The sequence below is a fragment of the Ursus arctos genome, unplaced genomic scaffold (assembly GCF_023065955.2).
Source record: "Ursus arctos isolate Adak ecotype North America unplaced genomic scaffold, UrsArc2.0 scaffold_4, whole genome shotgun sequence".
Classification (NCBI taxonomy): Eukaryota; Metazoa; Chordata; class Mammalia; order Carnivora; family Ursidae; genus Ursus; species Ursus arctos.
The window spans coordinates 56,692,145-56,718,421 of NW_026623056.1; the positions used below are offsets into that span (position 1 = coordinate 56,692,145).

Below are 26,277 nucleotides of genomic sequence, written 5' to 3' on the forward strand. Positions count from 1 at the left end.
CATAAATCTAATCAAGGCTGCAGATGTGAAGATTTTATCTGAGTTCAACAAAGATGGCCAGTAGATTTTACCAAGTGAACAGATGAAGAAGAGTCAGATTCCTTATTATATAGGACATAAATCACTTTCTTATGCTGGGACAGAAGAAAAATTCAATGGAATTATTACAAATTCAAAGGCCAAAAGAGACACTTAAAAGGTCCATGCATCAAACACTAACTTTAGGTACCAGATTTGCTCCATCTCAAGAACTAAACTTGCTTAAAAATGATGCACTTACAATTAAAATAACAGTGGGAGAATTAAAAAATAAAAGGAGGTCATGTTGATAAAGATGGAAGAGGGGTACTACCTTAAGAATAAGTTCACTCTTAAAATTAAGGCTAGATAGGGGCACCTGGGTGGCTCAGTCTGTTAAGCAGTCTGACTCTTGATTTCCGCTCAGGTCATGATCTCAGAGTCATGAGATGGAGCCCTGCGTCAGGCTCCGTGCTCAGTGGAGAGTCTGCTTGACATTCTCTCCCTCTCCTGTCCCTTTGCCCCTCCCCCTGCTCCCTCTCTTTCTCAAATAAATAAATCTGAAAAAAAAAAAAAAGAATCAAGACTAGATAGACAGGAAAAAAGAAAAAGGAAATACATATATACCAGAATTATGTGTTCTTAAAAGTGGAATTAAGGGGAAAAGGATATTTTAGTTGTTCCTCATTAGAAAGAAAGGGTGACTAGTTCCAAAGGTATGTAACAGGAATGGAAGGTAACTTTGGATGAAAATCTCAGAGTGAACCAGACTAGAAATCCAACTATGGCAATATGTTCTTTTAAAGAAATAGAAAGTCCATAATAAGAGCAAGTGAAAAACCACACCTTGAAGATCATTATATAAGGTAACATAAAATCTGTACAGATTTGAAGGTAAAAAAAAAGAAGAAGAAGAAGCTGGGAGAGTACCTTAAAATATCAGAAGCATTTCATGGACATTTCAAATTACTAGTTATTATGGAGGGTAATGTATGGTATGGCACGGTGCCACAATGGAAAGTGCCCAAGAAACTCAAAGTCAGGCATCAGAGAGTGAATAAGGAAAGCAACACTGAAGAAAAACAAAATAAGAGATCAGTCCTAGGTCTGAGGTTGAGCTGATAAAATTTTAAGTCAGAGAGATGAGAGTGGGCAAAATCTGTTTAATAATGAATGCTTTTCAATGAACTCAAAATTCCTTGACTTTCATCTATGACATGGGAGATCTTACAAGAGGTAACTGTAGAACATTCAAACCTGGGCCCAAAGGCAAAGAGAAAGGAAAAGGAAGACAAAAGAAGCCAACTTAAAAACAGGCTAAATTGTAAACAAAAACAAAAACCAGCCATGGTTATCTGAAATAGTGTAACCTACTATTGCTGAAAGGAATGTGACAAAAAGGAATGTTTACACTGCCAATGAAGTAGAACAAATGATGCAAGGCCCAGAACAGTTAAAAGCAGAATAAAGAAAAGGTCTAGAGGAGCAAGTGGCAAAAGAGATATTGTTTTCACTGGGTTCCTTTAAGCACAGACATCAGAAACATCAAAAGCAGCTTCTTTTCTGGTACCTGTTTATGGTTCTTACCCAAATAATACAAATATGGGGCACAACAGGAGTGCTTCTATGGTTTTAGCTCAATAGGCCTAAGAATCTCAGGGAAGATGGCAATATCCAAGGTAGCACAGGACTAAAAATGTCTTGGCACAAGGCTGGGGACAAAAAAATCCAGAGATAAGGATAGAACACTGGGGCTTTGGAAATTGCAGGGCTGAAGTCTTCTGGAGATTGTGCCTTGAACTTGCCACACTACAAGTAAGTGATACACTATTTACAAGAGATAGTATAGAAGCTGTGCCACTAAACAGAATGCACACTTATTACAGCACAGGAACGCCAGGACTATACAGAAGAAATGGAAATTAAAAGTTTTTAATATGAAAAAAATCTAAAGGAGGAAACATCAAACACATTCTAGTGCCCCAGGCTGCCTTCCACAGAAATTTGCAAACTTTGCAAGGCAGAAAATTCAGGTACACTTTCAAGGAAGTAGTAATGTTCAGATTAAGTTAGCTCCCATTGCCCCCCAAAATATGGTTAACATACAGTGGCACAATCAACCACCTCATGAATTTTCCCAGTAAAACTTAGGTACAATTTCTAGACTCTGGCATTTGGCAGAACTGACTGGCATCCTAGTGAGGTTGAAACCAAAACTGACTTGATATCCTGTTTCCTGTGCACCCACCTTCCCTGTGATATCACTAAAATCTACTGGCAAAAGTAGTGCGAGTCAACTGGACTATGTACTAAGTTGAAGGAATTACTGTTCTAAATTTAATGGGTATCAGACTGGGTAGAGTAAAATTTTTGCCCTACTGACCTTCTAGATTCTTTAAAAAGCTAGTAAGACACAAAAGAAATTGGGAGTTAAATAATTCTCTTTTAGAGAAGTGAGAAAAGCTACTCCCAACCAGAGGAAGACTACCCAAGCTACAGCTCTAGAAAAATCCCCACCTCTAACCACAGGGGCACAGAAGACCCACTGGCTCTGACTAAGCAATATTCTGGAAGGGAAGAATTTGGGATCTTACTCTCTTTGGATTCTTTGTGAACCTGATAATGGAAGACAATTCATTTGATCAAATTTGATACATTATTAGTTGTGTTGACATTTGGTCCCCTGTCCCTAAATTAAAACCTGAAAAGATATTTTAAACTTAAAAAAGCTCATAGGTAAGTTAACACTCAAACACAGAAGCCTCCTCTATTAAAAAGCCTTTACTCCAAGTACTAAAGTATTACTAAAAAGAGAAAAGAAATTATGAGTTCTGTATTTTAATAAACTTTATCATCGGTTACCTGAAAATGCCTTGTTCTTAAATGGGAATGCATATCCTCAACATTAAAAAAATGTCCATTCTGGCTAGTGATTAACAATTTCTGTTCCTCTTTTTTTTTTTTTTTAGAATGTACTAGCTCTTCAAACCCAGTAGTCAAACTGTACTCTTCATTTAAATCCCTTAATTGTTCCTTCTACCATTTACTACTAATATTACCACCATATTCTTAGACATTTCGACTAGAAACCCAATGCAAATTCATAAAATTCTTTGTTCCTGTCTCCACATTTAACCAGATGTTAAATACTTTATTTCCGTATTTCTTGATATTATTCTTGTCTTTCCCATTTTCATTGCCACTATCCAGTTGGGCCCTCAATCGCTCTTTTTCTGAAATATTCCAATAGCTTCCTTTTGTCTAGGCTTTCATTCATTACTTCATCAATCAAGTCTGTTTTAAAACAGGATTTCAATAATGGTACTGTTGTGCCCTTGAACCTAAAATTCAAATTCCTAAGCCAAGATCTAGACCAATCCATTTTTTCCAATCTTAATATGTACCAATACTTTTCTGAATATATGTTCTACTCCAGTGGTTCTCAAACTTTAGTATGCATCAGAATCATCTGGAGGCTTGTTAAAAACACAAACTGCTGGGCCCCAACCCAAGTTTCAAGATTTAGAAGGTCTGGGGTGGGGCCGAGAATTTGCATTGCTAATAGTGTACACATTCCTATTGCAGGTCTGGGGAATCACACTTTTTTAAGAAAGACAGCCCCACACAATTAACTACCCCCATTCATAAATACATCATATCATCTACCTTTTCACAAATTATCTGCTCTACTTATAATTTCCTCCTACTCATACCACTTTCTTTTTCATGTCTACACTTTAATATTAACAATTTTTTAAGACTCAATTCAAATGTTATCTCGTCCACTAACACTTTCCCAAATTATGACTATCAGAGGTAGTCTCTCCAGTTGAACTTCGAGAGGACTTAATATACATTGTGTTAGTGGGACTAGCCATCATTTCGCTGTTTTAGGTTTATTTATATTTATTCATTCATTTATTCTAAGCTTATTGAGTGCTTACTGTGTACCAAGTACTCTAATGCTTTCATTTTTAGTGAAAGGAAAATTGGTACACAAATATATGTTAGATAGTATTAAGTACCTTGGAAAAAAAAAACAAGGTAAATGGAAAAGGGAATGCTAAAGATGTGATGCTACTTTATACTTTATGTGGGGTGTTCAGGGAAGGCTTCCATCTCTCTTATTAAAAGGATGTTTGAGCTGGGTCCTAGAGCAAATCATATAGAAATCCAAATGATAAGTGTTTCTGGCAGACAAAACAAAAGCCAAGTGCAAAGCCAAAGGGCAAAGGGCAAAAGTGCTAGTGCAGCTGAAGGTAATTAGTGGAGGCAAAGAGTATTATGAGACTAATCAAAGAGACAGACAAGAGCCTGATCATGAAGCACTATAGTCCACTGTAAGAATTTTTGTTTTGTTTCTGAGACATGGAAGGTTTAGAAGAGATCTCACATGTCTTTAAAAGGATCGCTTTGGCTGTATGGAGAATAAACAGAAAAATTGGAAGCAGAGAGATAAAATAATCCAGGGAAAAGATAACTGTGGTTTGGATCAAGGTTCTAACAGTGCATACAGTAGTCAGATATGTCTTTTTTCCCTTACCAGATGATTCACTTCCTTGAAGGTAGAGGTTGTGACTTTTTCCTCCTTAAATCTCCTATAATCATTAAAATGAAGCTTTTCACATAATTTACAGCCAACTTTTTTCTTTTAGGAAAGAAAAATTTCTATGACACTTTTATGGTACTTCATGTATCTAGAGCTATGCCTAAAATAATTAAGGATAATTCAACTGATATTAAGAAAAAGTAAGTTATATACTGTTAGATACATATGTAACATTTTAAGAGCACCTATTAAGTTATCAGCACTTAATACTTGAAGGTAACTTCAAAGTATAAAAGAGAGAACAAAGAATCTCAAGAGTTTAAGAAAAATGATTTCAGTTAATATAGAAAATTAAGAAACTATAAATACAATTTTTTTTCATAAAATCAAGAAGAGTTAAGGAGCCGCATAGTAAGAGTTAAGTGCCAAGAAGAGAAGCAAAAATTCCATATCCACTAGAAGTATATAAACACAGGATGACACATAGGAAATCAAAATAATAAAAGGATAAATGAATTTTAAGATCCTCATAACTTAGTTCTACCTATTTTTTTTTACAACTTTCTCCTCTCTAGATCATAAATTATATATGCTCGCTAGTAAATTGGGATTATATATGAAAACAAAATCATCCATCATTGTACTACCCACATATAACCACTGTTAACATCTTGGTATATTTCCTTTTTCAAGCTGTGTGACTTGGGGTTAGTTGCTTAACCTCTCTGAGTCTCAGCTGCACTATTCATAAAATGAAGATAAAAATAGCACCTATCTCACAGGGTTGTTGCAAAGAATAAATGAGAATCTAGGACAGGGGCTGACATACTTTTTCTTAAAGAGCCAAAAAGCAGCTTACGGACCATACATCCTCTATCCCAACTACTCAACCCTGCCATTGTATCATGAAAGGAGCCACAGAAAATGTAAAAATGAATGTGCATACTCCAATAAAGTTTTATTTATAAAAAACAGGCAATACTGCTTATGTCACAATGGCTTACAGCAAAGGTTCATAACTTTTTGGTGTGTTTGGACTGTTGTTGGGTTGTGTTTGTTTTTTTAGCAAGTTTTGAAATTCTTAAAGAGAATGTGACAAAACAGAAAACAGACCAAAACAAACAAACAAAAACAAAAAACAGACCTACTCAACAAAGAAATGGCAAATACAACTTTTTGCAAATAATTTCAGAGAGTTCACAGACTTTCTGAAGTATATGAATGGCTCCTATATTCTATCATCAAAAAATCTTATTTCTAATGAAGTGGCTCATTTATCTTCACCACACTTTCCCTCTCTAAAATCCACATATAAGCACAGTGAGACTACACCAGCCTACGTCCGAACTATATAATCCTGTTACAAATTTTCCACCTAAATTTTTTTGTATTATTATATTTTCCTAGGTCATTAGTTATTGAACACATCGTTTTTTAAGGCTAACTAATAGTTCTTGAGGGTTGAAAAGTTTTCAACTATTTTAGATGTTCTGGCTGCTTTTCCATTTTCAATTTATTCCTCTCATTAATTACAATTAATGTTATAATGCATACCTTTATATCCAAATTTATATTTCCTCAAAAGTTAATGCTTTAAGGAAAATTACTAAGCCAAAAGGTAAAAATTATTTTTAATGTTTGTAATATAGTCTAATGGATAGTAGTCCAGAAAGGTTGTGGTGATTTTTACTCCCACCAGCTGAAAATGAGCTAGCTATCCATTTCACTACACCCTCATGAGCATGGACTATAAATTTTAGACTTTACTTTTACTTGAGAGATCTTTAGGCAAGAGTTTTCAAGGCACGGTAAAAGGATAGATAATTAAGCCGAAAAATGCATATTCACTGTACCCTGGATTAGTAAGAATTCCACATCTGTGCAAGGTTGTATCTAAGTAATATGGAAAGATACTTTAAAATGTAATCTTTGAAGATAAATATCTAAAACATATTCCATACTCTGCTGCCTTCAAAACACAGTAACATAAAATAACTTCTACTGGTTTGTAATCATCACAACTCTTGCATTTTAAAAATAAACACTATAGTGAGCCACTGCTTCTGAGAGAAGTATATCCCATTTAGGTGGGTTGGGAGGAAAAAAAAATAAAAGGTTTGAGAATCACTTCTTAAAGGGAATTTCCAATAGCTTAAGTTTGATCTTTTTCTCTTTTACATTCATGAACATCTTTAGTTTCTGCTGCCTTCAGTCTTTTTTAATAACTATTTCTACTCAGTCCACAACTGCTTTATCAAATACACATACACAGATGCTACAATAGGTACCAAATGCATATTCCTAGGTACAGTATAATGTATGCGTGTATTGAAATGGCTAAGTACACACACAGGCTCTTGACAGGCTGGCCAGATTCCAATCCGACGATCACCAACTAGCTACAGTACCTTAGTTAAGCCATTTACTCTCTTGGTCTTAGTTTCCTGATCTGTAAAATGGGAAAAATGGCACTAACCTATAGGGTAATGGATTAAGTGATAAAACACATGAAAGGACTTATCACAGCACCTGACACTTGGAAAACACTCAAAATATGACTTATATATACATATATAGAACATTCCAATAAAATAAGTAAAACTTTCAGATATTAAAAATATAAGACACACACATCTAATCAGTGACAATAGTGATTAGGGAGTATTTAGAACACTTCAACTTCAAAATATACAATGGTTAATTTTAGTAAACTCCAGTTATAGAAATATATATTAATAAACTGTATATACATTTTATGGGGACATTATATATACCCACTTATATACATACACATATTTCCACTGCATAAAAAGCAATGCTGTGCACCTATTAATACCTATAGTAGTCCCCCCTTATCTTCAGGGGATACATTCCAAGATCCCCAGTGGATACCCGAAACCACAGATAGTAGCAAACCCTATATATACTATGTTTCTTCTTATACATATATATCTATAATGAAGTTTAGTTTATAAATTAGGCACAAAAAGAGATTAGCAATAATAACTAATTATAACACAGAACAATTTTAACAATTTCCTTTAACAGAAGTTATGAGAATGTGGTATCTCTCTCTCTCAAAAATATCTTATTGTACTCTGCTCACCCTTCTTCTAATGATGATGTGAGATGATAAAATGCCTACGTCATGAAATGAAGTGAGATGAATGACATAGGTGATGTGACATAGTGTTAGGCTACCACTGACCTTCTGACAATATATCAAAAGGAAGATCATCTGCTTCCAGACCACAGCTGACCTCAGGTAACTGAAATCGCAGAAAATGAAACCATAGATAAAGGGGCTCCCATACTGACATAACTGCTTCTCTACCTTCTCTCTTTCCTCCTTTCACGTCTCTGTACCATATTTTACCACAAATGGAGCCAGAAAATGAGCTTGTAGCTTGTGCCCTTCTTTCTCAAAGCTAATTAACTGATCAATTACAACATAATATTCAACCCAAAATGAATATAACTAATCATATAACTAATCATGCCTTCACCTATGCAGATGAGCACTGCTGAACAAAAGTACAGACTAGTGGTCACTCTACATTCATAATCAGTAAATCCAAATGGTTCTGTAGGTCAATTCAACCTACCTCTCTCTAAGAAGCTACGATTTTAGACCTCCATTTACCTTAAAGCTCCAACTAGTATCACGTACTCTCAACACATGAACTTTCCTGATACCTCAAAGCTCCTACATAAAGCAACCCCTCCATTTTGTGTTTTGAATCTTAACCTTCCTTCCCTTTTTGAAATCTTATTTTATAGATTATCCCTTCTTTCTTTTGTAGATTTACGTCATCCATTCAAATGAATCATTTTCATCAGATTTTAAACACGCCAAATTCTCACCTCTATATTTTTTTAAATACTCACCTTTAATCCACAAGCTCTCCAGCTTCTACTGATATCATTTCCTCTCCTTTATAAGCTATCCATACTTACTGTCTCTCTTTCTTTGCCTCTCACTCCTCAAACTACTCCACTCTGATTCTTGCTCCCATCACTACATTAAAACAGCTCTGCTTAAAGTCACCAAAGACCTCTCCATGTTAATTCAATGGTTGGATCTCAATAGCTTTCAATGTCAAGTACCATTCACTCCATCCTGAAACATTCTCTTCCACTGACTTCTGTGACACCATAGTTACTTGGTATTCTCCAACCTCTTTAACTAATCCTTCTCAGATTTCATCTGAAGACTCAATCTTTTCTACCAGGAAATTTAACTACGGAGTTGCTGAAGGTTCATTTCTAAGTCCTCCTTCTTTTCCCATTCCATATTATCTCCCTATGTTAGCTTATTCATACAGATGACTTCAAATACTATCCATCCACACAGCTAGGATAACCAGACCTCATCTCTGCATTCTGAATTCTGTAAATCCAACTATCTTTAAGATCTCTCCTTGGCTGAGGAAAGGTATCTTAAACTCAACATGTTCAAACTAAACCAAAAAAGCTCAGCAGACTTCAGCTTGCCCAAGAATACAAAAATAGGCAAGCTCTTATTAGGCCCTATTTTATAGTATTGTATACCTATTCTTCATAGAACTTATCAAAGTTATAACTGTATACAAAAACAAGGACAATGCCTATTTGCTTACTACTATATACCCAGTGTCTTATATAACTGACAAGCTTCATCTATAATATCAATGACTTTTTTTCCTACTGCCTAGATGGAAAGCCTTTCAGCTATTTTCATATTCAGTTCTGCTTTGAAGAGTTGAGTGTACCCAGTGCTTGGTACAGAGTGTCAGTGTACTAGACTTTAGGATCTTATGTAACAAATTATACAGACAGAACTCCTCTCATGTTGATTTTGCCACCAGTATTCCACCATGGCTCTAACCAGGTGACATTGATTGGGCCTCATACTAGGAACAGACCCATAGTGGATAGAGTATACTGCTGAAATAATGAGCTGACCAGTCAGAGAAATAGGGAGCTAAGAAATCAATGTGATATATATTATATGAAAGCTAAAGGTTACCGATCTAGTGTTAGATTTATTGGAAATTACAAAACTTAAAAATACTATCTAATTTAGACTAGGTACTACTATAAATGATTTACAATTTAACCAGAATTAATATTTAGTTTATTACCTTAGATTTTAAATGTTCCACTATCCTTACCATTACATATTAATATACATTTAAAGTGGTATACCAACTAACTATATTTTACTGATCTTATTTATGTTTTCAAATAACTTACCAGACAGTGATTTTACCATAGCTTTCTTAAATTTAATTTAAAGTTCTCTTTTCTGCTTTTGTTTGTAATTGCTAAGGTATAGTTTAGCAATTTTTGGCAGAAAAATCAAGATTCGGTGCCAACAATAATAGTATAACTGGTGCCTCACTTCTGTTTGGCAGAACTGCAAAATGATGGTATCATTAAAATACTTAAAAGCAATGAACTTCATTTAAAAATATTTTCTCCTACCATTTAATCTACAAAATTAAAACTGAGATTGATTTTTTTAAGCCAGTATGATGGGTCGTTATTAGAAAGCAATATGGACATATTTTTTAATGCAAGATTGTGTATAAAGAAGTTATTTAAATTTAGGGTTTCATTGGTTAACCTAAAATGACCTTTGTAAGTTCACTTAACCAATTCATTTTTTAAAAATTTACATATTCTTAAGAAACAAGGAGTTAACATTTTATCATACTCAAGTAATCTGGCATTTACTGCATTTCTTCACAAAAAATAAGGTAGGAAGGTAGGAAGAGTAAAAAATAAAATGTTTTTATAATTTATTTTTCCTCTGATTATAAAGGTAGTTGGTTTAATCAAGAAAGTATAAAAAATTAGTAAGTGTAAAGAAAATAATCAAATTCAGCTATAAACTTATCACTAAGAAGTTATTCACTATTAACAATTTGTATATTTCTTTTCAGTCTTTTTTATTTACAAAAGTGAAATTACCTGCTTCCTGTGTCTTTTCAGTAGATATTATACCATGAACTGTTTCCCATATGAATAAATATTTAAAAATATGACTGTTAGGAGAACATAGGATTCTACTACATGTAACAAGTCCCCTAACTTTGGTCATTAAGGTTATTTTCAAGGATTTGCTATCATAAATAATGTCATAAGGAAAAATTAGTACCATTCAGTTCCGAAAGTCAACCTAAAATGCATTAAACAACAACAAAGCATTTAGCTCCCCAAATATAGCCATCAAGATCAAGGGTTCATTTTATTTTGTTTTTCCTAATTATAATAAACTAATGTGTTTCCATGGAATTCACCTTTTATGAACACTGGAAATGGCCCAAATGTGTCAAATTTTTAAAACCATTTTTAAAAAGCTAAAATTTTAATTTGCAATTTAGTAATAAAAATTATTTTGCCATAAGGAACAAAGTAAATCTGTGTGATGAAATTATTTCTAGCTCTGAATATTCACTACAGAGTACATCAGGAAGTAGGATACTCTTTTTCAAAAGTAAATAAATCACTCTGAATTAGTTTCAGTTCTTTTCCTTTTCATCATCTTTCATGTCTATTCCTTATTGAGCTGAAAAATTAACTTGAGACTTCTAGTTAAATGTGGCAGATTGAACATACATTTATTTCTGCTCCCACTTGAAAACTCCACTGAAATAACAGTAAAAATACTTTTGTTTCAAAAGACCTAAAACCACAAGGAGGAAAACAATGAAAAGAGATGACAACATTCAGATAGCTCTTATTTAGAAAGGAGGGAGGGAATTCAGGAACAAGTTAATTTGTACTGAAAACACCAGAAAATCTCAGGAATCTGAAATACCACATTATCTCCAAAAGTGGAGGTGAGAGTGAAAAACAGATCTGTTCAAAGTCTCCCCTAGATCTCTTCCCCTACTAGATCAATGGGAACTCTGCATTCTCTGAAGAGGCTGAACTGTAAGAGACTCAGAAATGACAGGGCAAGGGAGGAAGGGGTTAGAAGAAAGGGAAGCGATATAGAGGAAAGGGGAGAAGGGTGTAAAATCAAAGTGTACAAACTGAACAGTGATTCGGTAAGGTACTCCCTACCTCCTCCATCAACTAAGCTAACTGATCATATCTATAACGAGGAAAAAAATTATAAACATGGAGGTAAAAACTGTAAGAGCTAAAAGAGTTGCAAGTGATTGCCTCCAGGGAATATGTGGGTTAAGAATAGGACAGAGTATGATGGCTGCTTTTTATGATAAGCTGTGGGGGGGCGGGACTGGTTGCCTCTCTAATACGCAGTCTTGTTTACTTCTCCCTTACTAGTAGAATCACAGACACGTGTTTATCAGGAAATATAATACAAAAAAACAATACAAAAAAGTCCTAACATTTTTTTTTTTTCAAATGGGGATAGCTAACAAGATGGAAATGGAAGTCACTGAGAAGGATTTGGGCAATATATGTTTGGCTTACCCCACACACACCCTATTCCTGCTACTTAGAACTCAGATGTGATGGCTGGAACTCCAGCAACTATCTTGAGTCTTGAGGTAAACTTGAGATAAGACAAGGATGACCAATAAGAAAAAGCAAATGATGGTACTATGATCATTCCTATACTATCCATTCAAGACTTTTCACATAAAAAAAATAAATGTATACAACGGTTTAAGCTGTTTAAATCAGGTCTCTATTAGAAGCAAAACGCAATTCCTGATATTTAAGTCCTATAAGACCTTTTAAAATAAATACATAAGAAACATTTATAAAAATTCAAAATAAATTTAAAATAATTCCAATTAATAGCAAGAATTATTAATAATGTATTCTTTACCCTAAGAAACTACTCAAAGAACTATAAATACTATGTAAATTCTATATTAAGACTAAAAAATAGGGGCGCCTGGGTGGCACAGCGGTTAAGCGTCTGCCTTCGGCTCAGGGCGCGATCCCGGCGTTAGGGGATCGAGCCCCACATCAGGCTCCTCCGCTATGAGCCTGCTTCTTCCTCTCCCTCTCCCCCTGCTTGTGTTCTCTCTCTCGCTGGCTGTCTCTATCTCTGTAGAATAAATAAATAAAACCTTTAAAAAAAAAAGACTAAAAAATAAAGACTATATTTTCCAAAAACAATTAAATTTTAATTTCTCTGGGGTGCCTGGCTAGCTCAGTTGGAAGAGCATGTAACCCTTGAGCTCAGGGTCCTGAGTTCAAGCCCCACGTTGGGTGTAAAGATTACTTAAATAAATAAAACTCATTAAAAGAAAAGCTTAAATTTTAATTTCTCTAAAGTAAGAGACATTAGCATGTATTTTAAAATATACATTTTTGCCATTTGTATCAGTATTACAGACATAAAGTATCCACTGAGTTCCAAAGTAAGGGTATAGTAGGGTTTCTCAACTTTGACACTACTGATATTTTGGGCCAGATAATTCTTTGTTGTTGGGGCTGCCCTGTGCATGTTCAACAGCCTCCCTGGCCTCTACCCACAATATGCCAGTAGCAATCCCCCTATGAAGACAATCAAAAATATCTCCAGACTTAATGAAGGTCCCCTGAAGAAAACAAAATCTCTGAGAACATGCAGTTGTTTTGCATATCATTTAGTATTTCATCAGGGTCTTCTAGTTAAATAACAGAATTTTAGAAATGTAACATTCCTAAATTTTCTCTAAATTTTATTGTGGGATACAAACTATAAGTGACTTACAGATTAGATTACCTCTAACGTCCCTCTTAAACCTTCAGAGGATTTCGCACGACAGAAATATTAATAGCTTCTATCTATTTAATCTTACCTATGTGCTCGCTATAGTACTGAGCACTTCAGGTTCATTCTCTCCTTTTCTACTCATGATATCCTCGTGGGATGGCTATTAACCCTAGTATAGTAAAAAAACAATTTAAAATCTACTTTAATCAACATATCAAAATATTTCCAGAAATACTTATTTATCACTCACTACATTCTTTCTGGCACTAAACTAAGAACAAAGTACCTTAACTTGTTAGTATACAACTTATGATGAAAACATTTCAATATACCTAGCAACAAGGTAAGCCGAATTATTATAACCTTCAAGTATTGGAGAAATAGTTCACAGTACCAAAGAAGTTAGAGAAATAATAATTATCTGACTATTTCTTCAAATATTTTTTATACTGTGGCATAATGAAAGAATACTTTAAAATCTTTTTCATCCATGATTCCCTGAGTACTTCCAGTAACTACTTTGCCCCTTTATGCAACTTGCCAAGAAAAGTTCATTTTATAATTATTTGAGAATTTTTTTAAAGATTTTATTTATTTACTTGACAGAGAGAGCATGCGCACAAGCAGAGGGAGCAGCAGTGGGAGAGGGAGAAGCTGAGCAGGGAGCCCGACGTGGGGCTCGACCCCAGGACCCTGGGATCATGACCTAAGCCAAAGGCAGGCACTTAACCAACTGAGCCACCCAGGCACCCCTAATCATTTGAGGATTTAATTGTAATTTCAATCTACCTTTCAGTAGAAATTGAAGGCTGGGCTCCAATCCCAGCTTGCACACCTATTGGAACTGAAGGCAAGTTAACTTGTTCAGGCCTCCATTTCAATTATGTAACTTGCATAATAAGACCAATGTGAAGGCCTTAAGAGTTAGTAGGCCCTCAATGAAAATTATTTTTCCCTCTCCTTTCCTCTTTAAAGCAAATGAAATATCAGTTAAGGGCCAATTTTATTTAAGCATTTGTTCAGAGTCTACAAATAAGAGCCAAGGGAGAATGTGACACAGCAGTTAGTCCAACATTAGACCATGTAACTATTTGGAAACCAACACTTTCAATCTCTCAAATGTATCATCTCAAAAATTAGCTGAAACCTCAAGGGCTATTCCCTTGGTTTAAGATTTTATAATTACCGGCATTGCTTCTCAAATAGAAAAGTACATCAAAGTATTGGGTATAGGCATAATTTATCACATGTATTACCTACTGTCTTCTGTTTTACTTTTCCTTGTTGTAAAAAAGACACAGGAACTTCTCTTCAAGTGTTCCTTCCTCTCTCCCCTCACCCACACAACTAACTGCCAAGAAATTTTGATTCATATTTCTCTCTAAAGGGAAGATAAATTGGAGTCTTTCTTCTCAACATCACAAGGTTCTGTGTATAATTCATATATTTAGTTAACTGTCACCCACCCAAGTGTATATTATCCATTTTATAGATTACCCATGATTAAGTAATTTACTAATGAATGTACGTTACTTAATATTATTCTTAATAAATATTAGGAAACCAAATGCTTTAAAAAAACAATCTTTGGTAATTAGTTATATGATCCACTGCTTCCCTTACTGGCAAATAAAACAGAACTACTATACTAGAATTATATTAATCAATGGATAAACTTCAACTTAATACAGATAATCCTTTATTCCATCTTAAAGTTTTAATACAAAAAAAGAACTTCAAAGCTCACTTGCAAGGTGGAACTAGGACAGGAACTCTAAGAACAGATCTACTGGTAATCCAGAGTACTATAAAATATGTAATGAGGTTTCAGGTAGAAGATGGTAACATGAAAGTATGTCAGTATAACTTAACTCATAACTTAGCAATATAAAAGTTCGTTAAGTATTTCCTGTTTAGTTTATTTTCTTGGATATTTAAGAGGTAGTGAAGTTTTATAGAACCTTCAACTTCATTTGTTCTTAAAATAATTTACTGTCACTGTTCAGATGCTGTATTTTACATGCTAAATTTACTCATTGTTCTTAAAACTGATTTCAGGATACAGAAGAGTAGTTAAAAGTTCAACAAAAATGTTCTGGCCCTCAAAATTTCAAATTCTACAGCAATTAACAGTTATCTGATCAAATAAATCAACAAAGCTAAATGTAAAGAAAACCAAGTTGCTGATTAATTACATAAAAAGCAAACATAGATAAAAATGAAGAGACTTTCTGCCACTGAATATATTTAAGAAATCAACTGTAACTTAATTTTCAGAAACTTAAAATTACTATAGATACAAAGTCTACCTATAACATGCTTTCTACATGAAAAACATACAGTTAAAAGATAAGTACTGTAAAGACACTGAATCTCTAAATCCAGTGGTGAATGCCAATACCAAAAAAAATTTTTTTCAAGAAAGTCACTAAATAGAGAGCAGTGCCAAAGAAAACTGACACACTTTATACCAGGACAATTTCCACCTTCAAACCAACTTATCTACTGAGGTGGGAGGAGGAGTCAAAAAACAATTGATTTAAACTAAAGTGTTAAAAACTTACCTGAAAATGTCAACTCCATCCTTTTTCTTTCAATGCTTGCAAAGGCATAAAATCAAATTTCAGCAAACACAATGCCCACTTTTTGTTAACTTTATTCCTACTTGTTACCACAATGAAATTAATAGCTAAGTTCAATTAATATGTAAAAGATTCAAATCCTTTACATATTCACTCATTTAATTACTCTCCCTATTTGGCAGAAGAGGAAACTAAGGCACAAAGAGGTTAAGTAACTTGTAGGTTACTTAGGTTGCAAGGTAACACAACTAGGAAGTGGTGGAGCAATAATTTGAACCCTATATAATCCAAGATAATAAACAAATAAAAAATGGAATGGAGTGTTAAAAAAAAAATCCAAAACAGTTCGCAAAACGAGAGTGTTGTGAATGAGAACGAAATGTTTAAACTATAAATACACGTAGATGTGAATGTAAATTGCACAAATTTTACCCCTGGACAAGTACTTTGTCGCTCTAATATTTTATTATGGTCAAACAGCTTAAACTACATCATATCGTAGTGGCAGACTACCAAGTAAATAATTTATCGTCACCGTTCGGACACTGTATTTTACAGGCTGCATAAAATACATTGTAATTTAAAAACGGAAGGGGGTGGTGAGGTAACCGGAGCAATAGTTTAAGGAAAACTACTTTTTCTATCAGCAGTTCATTAGAAAAGAGAGTACGCTTGTCGGGGAACCAGGGTAAGAGAAGGAAAGATGACAATCACACTGCCTTAACCCCACCTCCCAAAAAAGTAACTAACAGTGGGTCAGCGCCTAAACCAACTGGAGAACTGGCCCAGTGGGATCTCGTGAGGGGATGACAGGAGACCCTAGCAAAGGGGGAGGGGTGGCGATGACAGGAGAGGGGGCGGTAGAGAGATGGCATGCCACCCATCTCCGAAAAAGGGGAGAATACGGGGGGCAAGGGCCGGAGAAGGGAAGGCAGGAAATGTTGCCAGAGATTCCAAATGAGATGAGAAGGAAGAGGGTAGGAAACCCAAGAAGGCGGGACCCTCGGGCAGAAAGGGGTCTGTTTGGAGGAGAGGAGGCATGTCAGTACACAGCCTTCCTGCCAGCTGACCCTCCTTCCCTCCAGCCCCTCCACCCCTGACAAACTCTCACTTTCTCAGCAACCCTAAACCCGCGGGTCATCCCAGTCCCTCTCCCTGCCCCCCACCCCAAGCCGGATAGGTGGAGAAGGGAGCTTCACTCTTTCTCCTTGTTGGGCTGGGGAAGCGAACACCGGACACAGCCCTGATTCGAGAACGAGAAGGCCAGGAGACGCAGGGAGGCCCAGGACCCGGGTGACAAGTCCGGGCGGCCGACGGGCGCCTCACCTGACAGAAGCGTCGGCAGTAATCCCGACTGCTGATCCCAAAGCCGCCGACACCGCAGCTGCCGCCGCCAGCGCCACCTCTGCCGTCGCCCGCAGCTCTAAACCCAACAGGGCCTGGCGGGGACTCCACAATGGCCACGAGCTCTTCTCCGAGGCGTTCGGCCTCTTGATCGCTCTCTTCCTCCGCCATGAGGCTCTCGCCGCCCAGCGCGTACCAGCCCCTACGCCGCCGCCGCTGTAGCTGCCTCGGTTAACCTCCTCCTCCTCTAGTTCCCTCCCCCTTCCCTCCGCCCCAGCCGGACAGGGGCCTCTCGGCTGGCTCTACTTCCGGCTCCGCCCACCCACGCCCCCAGTTTTCATTGGAGAAGCCTAGCCGCCAATCATACACATGCCCACCCTTCCAATCCCATTGGCCAAATCAGCCGTCTGTTTGATAGACTCGCGGTCCGTTGGTCAATGCTGCTCGGCGGTTGCTGGGGACCGCCTACGAGCTTTGCCGTAGGCGGTGCAAGAGGACGGGGCGCGGCGGGGGACACGGCGGCCGCCGCGGGGCTCGATCGGGCAACGGCGACGACGGCGGCGGCGGCGGCGACGGGTCTTCCTCCTCCCTCACCCCCTTGCTCCTTTTTTTCCTCCTCCTCCTTTCCTTTCCGGCCGGCTCTCGTCCACTTCCCCTAACGGCGGCCCCGATCCTACGGTACCGAGGAGCTAGGGAGGCCGAGGGTGGGCCCGGCCGTTGGTGCGGGCTTTGGGCCCGGGGCCTTCCGTCCTGAAGCGGGAGCCGGGGGCGGGGCCGGGGCGCCGTTGTCGGCGGGAGGAAGAGGGAGGAGACGGGAAGCCTGACAGCAGACGCCTCCGCCAGGCGCCTGCCGCCTCCTCCCTTGAGACTGCCGCCAACTCGGCTGTCGAGTTCCCGGGCCCACGGCCGGCAGCTGGGTCTCGGCCCTGCCCAGCTAGCGGGGCAGGGGTTGTGGGGCGCCAGCGTGCTGAGCTTGGCGCGGGAGGAGGGAGTCTAGACGCCGGGAACGTCCCGCGCCCCGCCTTTCCCTCCCCCTCCCGAACCCTGGGGCCTGGGGCGCGCGAGGAGGTGCAAAGCGGGGCTAACAACTGAGAAAGGACTGGGTTGAGGAGTGTTGAGGTAAACGTTGGGATCCGGATTTGTTGTGTGGAGTTAACCTAAAGGGAGCGGTTTTAAAGACACCTCCGTGGTGGCTGTGTCGTTCTTGTTCGTCTTTTTATCTACCCTTCGTTCCCTCCCCCTCCCCCATTTTTTCTTTCCATTTGTTTTTCATGTTTTACAGTAAAGGCATGACTTCCCGGCACCGCAGGGAAAATAGGGTGCAAGCCCAGAAACTATTTCCCCATCACCACTTGTTGAAAAACTGATTTGAAAGCATCTGCGGGTTTGAACAAACGAAAGTGCCAGGATTTCAAGCGTCTTTGGTTTTGCGCTGGAGACCCTTCACAACTAAGTATCAAGACGAAAAAAACTGGAAACTGATCGGGTAAACACTTAAACTTGAAAACTTCTGAGTTTATTTCGACCTAGTAAATAATTTGCTGCTACGTTTTTGTTGGCTAATTCCTGCTTTTAACTTTTTAACTTCCTCGTTTAAGGTATCTTTACCTTCTGTTGAAAAACACTTTTGTTATTCGGGTCTCTGTAAAGTCGAGCATCCTCTACTGGGTGGATATTTGCCTCTGCAGTAAGAGAAACAGATTTTTGAAAGTTAGTAGACATTGGAATGTATAGGCCTTTCACATTAGCACAAATGATTGAGCATTTTACGATTCAGAGAATAATGAACATGTTTATTGTTTTAAAGTTTGAAATCCAAATATTTGAATACAGAAGACTTTCACATCGAAAGATTTAGGTATTCCTGGGCATGGATATTTAATGTTTTTCATAACTAGCTTAGAACAAAATTAATCATAATTTTGACTGATTTGCTATGGGAGTAAAAAATCCGTACCATTGACTTAAAGTACAAACGTGTAGTGGTAATTCATATTAATTATTTTTGGGGCAGAAATCATATCTGTCTTATCTGCCATTGAAAACCTATAGCCTAATACAATATTTGGCACATGAGAGTCAAGCATTGAATAATTTGTTAATGGAAAAAAAATTGAATTAAATGTATTAAAACCTAAACTTTATCATACTTTGCAGAATTTCTGTGAAACGTTAAGCCTGTCTCTGAGTTTATGTCCACAGGTGTCTAACACATTGGCAATTTAGTGTTCTTTTGAAAGACATTTCCTGTAACCCAATTATGAGTTCTCTAGTATGGGTTAAGAGAATACACCATTATTACTGATTACCCTTTTATTTTTTTTTTAAGATTCTATTTATTTATTTGACAGAGATAGAGACAGCCAGCGAGAGAGGGACATAAGCAGGGGGAGTGGGAGAGAAGAAGCAGGCTCATAGCGGAGGAGCCTGATGTGGGGCTCCATCCCTTAACGCCGGGATCACTCCCTGAGCCAAAGGCAGATGCTTAACGACTGCGCCACCGAGGCGCCCCTGATTACATTTTTAAAGCATAGTTGTTGAGAATGCACTTAGGAATTTTTCTCTGATGTTACTTATAGAGAACAGAATTCCACCTTGAATTCTATCAATTTCATTTTAATTTCTTATATATAGGCAGAGCTTAGCCCAAAGGTATGGCTCCAGAGAACAAGTGGGTGTCACTGACTACATTTGTTCGGTATCTCAAGTTTTCAGTGTCCATAATGTAATGCCATGATTTTGGCAAAGATCCTAAAAATTTGTTATTAGGGTAAATTGAGAAATTATTAAGCTGCTTCTGAGTTAAATACTTGGGAAAATAGTAAAGATAATCATTTACTTAAAGTATTCCATCAACAAATTGTGATTGAGCGCCTATCATATATACTAGGCACTGTGTTAACTTCTTAGATTTGTTCTAACTTACTAGTTAATAAGTGAAATAAATAATTAACAAATGTATTAGTCTTTAATGGAAGAAAAGAGGAGAAAGTGTTAGAAAAAGCACTTAGCTTATCTTGATTATCACGTTTTAGAAAACTCAGTAGAGGTATATATGCATTAAAAAATGACTTACTTTGAGCTCTAGTTCTTGGCTTTAACATTTAATGTCTTTGTTACTACTGTTAATTGCAGTTGGTCTGTGTTCTTTTTTGTTTCTGCTTTTTTTTTTTCTTCTCAGAACAAATCTTCATATAGAATTAGGCCAGTTTAGTGGCCTACTTGTTTGAATATACTTTGTACACAGTTGCCTACAATTGTGTTCCTAAAATCAGTTGACCCAGAGCTGTGAAGGTAAAAGAAGCTCTTTTAAACTTCAGTACACATCTACATTGAATGAGAGTTAATAGAATTAATACCCTAAATATTGACATCGGATTAGGTTTTCCTAAAAGGTAGTAACATCTGGGTTAGTTGGAGTTCTTTTTTCATAGTTCTAATTTATTTGAATTTCATCAATTCAAGGAATGGACCTAGTTGTTGCTAATAACTTGTTCTGGTTTTGCCTTCCCTTACATATTTCAGGTAAGTTAAGACTTAATGGACACACAGTCTATTAATTAGAATTAAGTTTTCTAAAGTCTTTAAGTCTTAAAATGTTTATACCTTTTTTTTATTGTTAATTACTTCCTGAATGAACTGTTGTTATAACACTGATTTTTGTTTCTCTTGTCTTGAAAGAACCTTATTCAGAGTCAGAATGGAAAGATTTGTAGTGACAGCACCACCTGCTCGAAACCGTTCTAAGACTGCTTTATATGTGACTCCCCTGGATCGAGTCACTGAGTTTGGAGGTGAGCTGCATGAAGATGGAGGAAAACTCTTCTGCACTTCTTGCAATGTGGTTCTGAATCATGTTCGCAAGTCTGCCATTAGTGACCACCTTAAGTCAAAGACTCATACCAAGAGGAAGGCAGAATTTGAAGAGCAGAATGTGAGAAAGAAGCAGAGGCCCCTAACTGCATCCCTTCAGTGCAACAGTACTGCGCAAACAGAGAAAGTCAGTGTTATCCAGGACTTTGTGAAAATGTGCCTGGAAGCCAACATCCCACTTGAGAAGGCTGATCACCCAGCGGTCCGTGCTTTCCTGTCTCGCCATGTGAAGAATGGAGGCTCCATACCTAAGTCAGACCAGCTGAGGAGAGCATATCTGCCTGATGGATATGAGAATGAGAATCAACTCCTCAACTCACAAGATTGTTGACAAGGAGGTTACCATCATTGTGATCAAGATAAATGTGGAGTATTAAAGTTATGTGTTGATTGTGTGGTTCATTTTTATATTTATTTCATTTAAAATCATGTGATGCAGAGTAGTTTTGCAATGTGTATATAGTTGCAGGCAAAAAAACAAAACAAAAAAAAAAAAAAACCTCACTGCAAAACTTGTTAATTTTAGTCACCAATGGTGTAAAGCAAAACTTAGGGTTTAGAGTGTGCTAGGATACCTGAAACCTGATGGTTATCTTTAAAATTGATGGTTTTTCTCCTGAAATGTTTGTGCATGGAAGAACTGCCCTGCTTTTTTACCCCGTTGCCATATATGATTATTCCTTGTGAGATTACTTAATTACTTGGATTGAACACTAGCCTAGGAAATTGAAGCTGCTGCCAGGCAACACCACTCACAGTAACTTAAAGGAATTATTTCTGATTAGAGGATCCCCTTCAAAAAGGAAGGGATGGTGGGAAACTGTTCTTATATCTTCAGATCCCTCGAAGAAATGACTGTCTTTATTTCAAACTATGCGTGTATATGATGTAGTTATCTTATCCTTCAGTTCCTCACTGTCTTTTTTGACCCTTTTTAAAGACTTATTATATTTAGTAGCAGCTTCAAGTGACCAAAAGACTAAAATCTTTCTTTCAATGTCAGTGCCAAAAGCCATGGGGAATTTTGCAGTGACATGATTTTAGTCTCTTACTATAAACAAATTTTTGAACCATAACTTTCATTTCAAGCATCCTCTTGAATTTGCAAGCTTCTTTTTTTTTTTAATTTCTTGATGTTAAAAGATTTCAAGATTGGCATTTTAATTTAAACAGGCATTTTATGATTGAGTTTCCTGTTTTTACAGAAAACTAGTAATTACTTTTTGGCTGACAGATCAGATAATAAGGAAATTACTTTCTATACATTAATTTTTCCATATGATTTGTAAGACTTTAGGTAAATAGACTAGAAACAAGTTTACTTATTTTTACTTTTATGTGCTTTGCCTCTAGTGGTACAAGGTTTTTAAACATGGATGGTAAACAATTGTCTAGAAAAACTGGCAAGATTTTGGTAGTGGAGATCTGGCAGTATCCTGCATAACTGTTTGGGTGAGGAAATAATCAGTTCTGTTAAAGGTCAACCATGTTCAGGAAATGATCTCTATGTGAACCTCACTATCCTGTAAGGTCATCAAAGTAGCTTAGCCCAGTTATGTCCTCTCCATTGGAGACCCAAATTATATTTTTTAAAAACTAAACAGCTGAAGACTTGGACTAGAGCTTTAAAAAAGAATCTTAAATTCCTTGAAAACATTCAAGTTTAAAATACTTATAAAATATATTTCTATTACAAAGCACTGACATGAATACCCTATGTGACTTGGAATTTTCTTTGAGGTCATGTTACCACAAATCTTCATTAAAACAAAACAAAACAAAAAAACCAAAGTGAATAAGAAAAGGTTATATTTTTCAGAAACAGCTTCCCATGTCTAAGTTTTTTACAGACCTAAGTTCCTAGTTCAGGTTGTCAAAATGCCCATCTGATTTTTAGATTTTATGTGGGTTTTTGTTTTGTTTTCATTTTAAGATAAGCCTGCCACCAAAAAAAAAAATTGCTTGTCAAAATTTGAACTCCGAGTTTTTCTCATGTTTAGTTACGTGAAGTAGCACACTAGATGCCTGGAGCAGTGCTGTCATTGCAAAAGCACATACATGAGACCGGCGGCAAAACAACCAAAATGTACTCTGCTTTTACTTCCCCTAGAAAGAATTTGCAGGCAACCATGTTTAATTGGAATTATCTAAGATGATAGAAGATCTAAGAAGCTAGGAAAATAATTGAGTTTTATAGCATTTTGAGAATACAAAAATAAGGTTAGATATACAATCATTCTAATTTTTCAAAATTCCATGTGATTCAGACTGCTCCCTATTTCAATATTAATTTGCACTAACAGCAAACACATAGTGGCAGAACAGTTTAGAGTAGTCCTAAGCAGTAAGCTGGATGATGTTGCACAAGAAAAGCCAATAATTCACATTTGAGTTTCTAGTAGTTATTAATTGATTTGATATTTAGGTCCCATATGTCTTAATGTATTTCTCCAGGCTCCTAACTATTCCCACATACTCCCATCTAGGGGCATAATGCATCCTCCTGTTAGGATTATATCATGTCCTTAGAAGCATTTTCCATCCTGTTGTGGAAGTTTAATATGTTTGTTTACTGATTATGAAACTTTTTGTTCCCTGAAACCGGTTAACTTTGTCTCATAGTTCAATAGATAAGGCAGAATGATTGTTTTAGCCTGCTCAAACTGGTACAAATCCTTGAAACCATGGTTGGCGTATGTTGGATAACAAATGAAGATGTCTAAGGCGTATGCTGCTGTGGCGGTGTAGTGGATGTGTGTACAGAAACTTTCGATCTTAACTATATAGTGTTAGTGTGATGCTGTACTATTGGAAAAATAGCAACTTTTTCTATTTTATAAGTTGTATGCATAAACATAAGATTTGTAATGTTTCATTTATAAACTGCCTTCTTCAACACATGCTTACCTGTTAATAGTGTTTTCTTGAAGTATGGTAGTATGTCTTCCAGAATTTCACTATATGCTTAACAGTAAATAGTTACTAGCTTGTTGAAATGTTAAATTCCTTGTTGTTTTGTTTTGTTTTGTTTAATTCTGTGGGGCATATAGCAAGCCTGAAGGACATTGTAATCATTTCTTACAGGGTGAAAATTTAGAAAGATTGTGTATGAGAGCCTAAATAGTTATTTTATTCACTATCATCTTTAAGCCTTTTTTTTTTTTTAAAACAAATGCTACTTCCAGTTAGTGCATTTGGCCCTACTGAATTTTGGGGGACCAGAAAACTTTAAAGAAAAAGCTCTGCATCTTACAATTGTAACCAATTAAGTATCGGCTTGGGATTGTTCTGAAGTATTCATTGCTTAAAACCTATTGTAAGTAACAGTTGGCAAGATCTCCAAGCAGAAAGTTCCATGTTAAAACTTTTGCCTGAAAATTTGTATGTGAATGTTAATGGAAAACACATTTAAACAAAATAAAATTTAAAGTGGCCCAAAACGAAAGCCACAAACATTTCGTCATTTGGTGCTTAGTCTTTGTGAGGGCTGTCTGTGGTTTGACTTGCCCCAACTGCCTTTAAATGAGTACAGATCACCTTAAAACATACTCGTTAAATAGAAGATTCATCCTATAATTTCATTGAAAATCTTAACCTAAAATAAATTGCTTTAGTTTCTGGTCAGCGCTGATTAACTTGTGAATAGTGAAGTGGCTGCCCTAAACCATTTATCTCAATCCATACCATCCTAGACTTCTAAGACAAACACAGTTCTTACCTAGTGATGTTCTACTTGTATCCAGAATACTGTATTCATTAAAATTTTACTGTGTTTATTTTTGTATTCCCATGCTTACTTTTTTTTTCTCACACATGTATCCTTAGTATAAATGTGTCACTTTTAAAGTTTTGTCTCTGTGACTTTTAGAAATAAATTTCAAAAATTGTTTTCAGAAGTTTTTGAAAACACATTTTGTGAGTAACATCTATATTTTTTAATTATTTAAGTAATCTCTGCACCCAACATAGGGCTCAAACTCAGTGACCCCAAGATCAAGAGTCACATGTTCTACCAGCTGAGCCAGCCAAGTGCCCTATATTTTATTTTTTTAAGTAACATATAGTTCCAAAATAACAATTTTACTAATTGAGTTTTATTTTTCTACTACTTATATCTCAAAAGGATTATTAGCCCTTATGGCCAATGTAAAAGCATATATTTTGTCAAATCAGATACATACCATGGCTACAAATAGCTCTTTTCCTTGAAAGTTACATAGGTAATAGTTGAATTAACCTAGTAAGTGCTTTTAATTGGAAACATTTTAATTTTCTACTTCTAGAAATATTATTTATGAAAGACAAGGGCCTAATTTGCACTTCATATGTTTTATTAGGTTTTTCAAAGATCTGCTATATTCTTATTCACCCCTGGGGGTGAAAAAATGCAAAGAAGTTGAAAATTGTCTTGCCTATTAGTAGTGTTACATAGTTTTGAGGGCATATATTTCTCCTATTCACTTCTGACAAAAAATTAATGAATTTATGAAGTATTTAACTATATTTCCTGGAATCAAAATGGTAGAAAGGACCTTTAAAAAATCAGTCAATACTAATGCATCCAGTTTAGTGAATCAACACTATCTTTACTTTTCCTAAAGAATCTCATCAAAACTTTTATTAAATGTAAACCAAGTGAATATATGTGCCTCTGGGTCTCATAACAGTTCCTGTTTTTTTTTTTTTCTGTCTATGTGTAAGTTGAATTGTATTATGTACCTGTAATACAGTATGTCATGATGCAAAGATGCTCCTGGGATCAGAGTAACTAACCTAGTCCTCTGAAAGCTAAAACTAGGTGGTAGAATAGGACTCCTTGTGATCTGATGCACTTGATAATGTAGGGCATGATTTCCATCTGACTACCCTCTCAATATGTTACTTGATTTCAATTGTTTTATATGCATACCATATACAGTGAATGTCTCTTACCTCCCTGTTGTTTAAATGTTGGAATCAGATCATTTAAAAGTCCTTAAGTTCTTGGTTAGATTTGAATAATAATCAACTAGTATTTATTGAGTCCCTATCCTATACCTAATACTACCCTAGCTACTGGAGACACATCAGAGAAAATAAATTTATGCCTTCAAGGAGCATACATTCTAGTGATAATACAGTATCATAATTCATTATCATAACACTGTGATGGGGGTGGAGGGGGACATATTGTTGTCTTTTCTAAGCAGCTCCTTCAAGCATTTGTCATAAGACTAGTTAGCCAAACCATTATCACTGGTTTT

The 26,277-nt window shown here is 36.4% G+C and overlaps 2 protein-coding genes across 3 annotated transcripts in view; one reads left to right on the forward strand and one right to left on the reverse strand.

Annotated features, from left to right (window-relative positions):
• Positions 1-17,685, reverse strand: part of ZNF654 (zinc finger protein 654) — an 84,258-nt gene extending 66,573 nt beyond the window's left edge. For both annotated transcript variants that reach the window (XM_026490634.4, XM_026490591.4), the window contains exon 1: positions 17,144-17,685. In XM_026490634.4, the coding sequence (XP_026346419.1) occupies positions 17,144-17,332 (189 nt within the window). In that variant the 5' untranslated portion in view covers positions 17,333-17,685. The remainder of the gene's footprint in view (positions 1-17,143) is intronic.
• Positions 17,686-20,861: 3,176 nt separating this feature from the next.
• CGGBP1 (CGG triplet repeat binding protein 1) lies at positions 20,862-24,492 on the forward strand. The gene has a single exon (XM_026490700.4). The coding sequence runs from the start codon at positions 20,862-20,864 to the stop codon at positions 21,363-21,365; it is 504 nt and encodes a 167-aa protein (XP_026346485.1). The 3' UTR covers positions 21,366-24,492.
• The last annotated feature ends 1,785 nt before the right edge of the window (positions 24,493-26,277 follow it).

Bases quoted from the DNA above. Each gene is read 5' to 3' on its own strand.
- CGGBP1 (XM_026490700.4), top strand. From the start codon at position 20,862: ATGGAAAGATTTGTAGTGACAGCACCACCTGCTCGAAACCGTTCTAAG.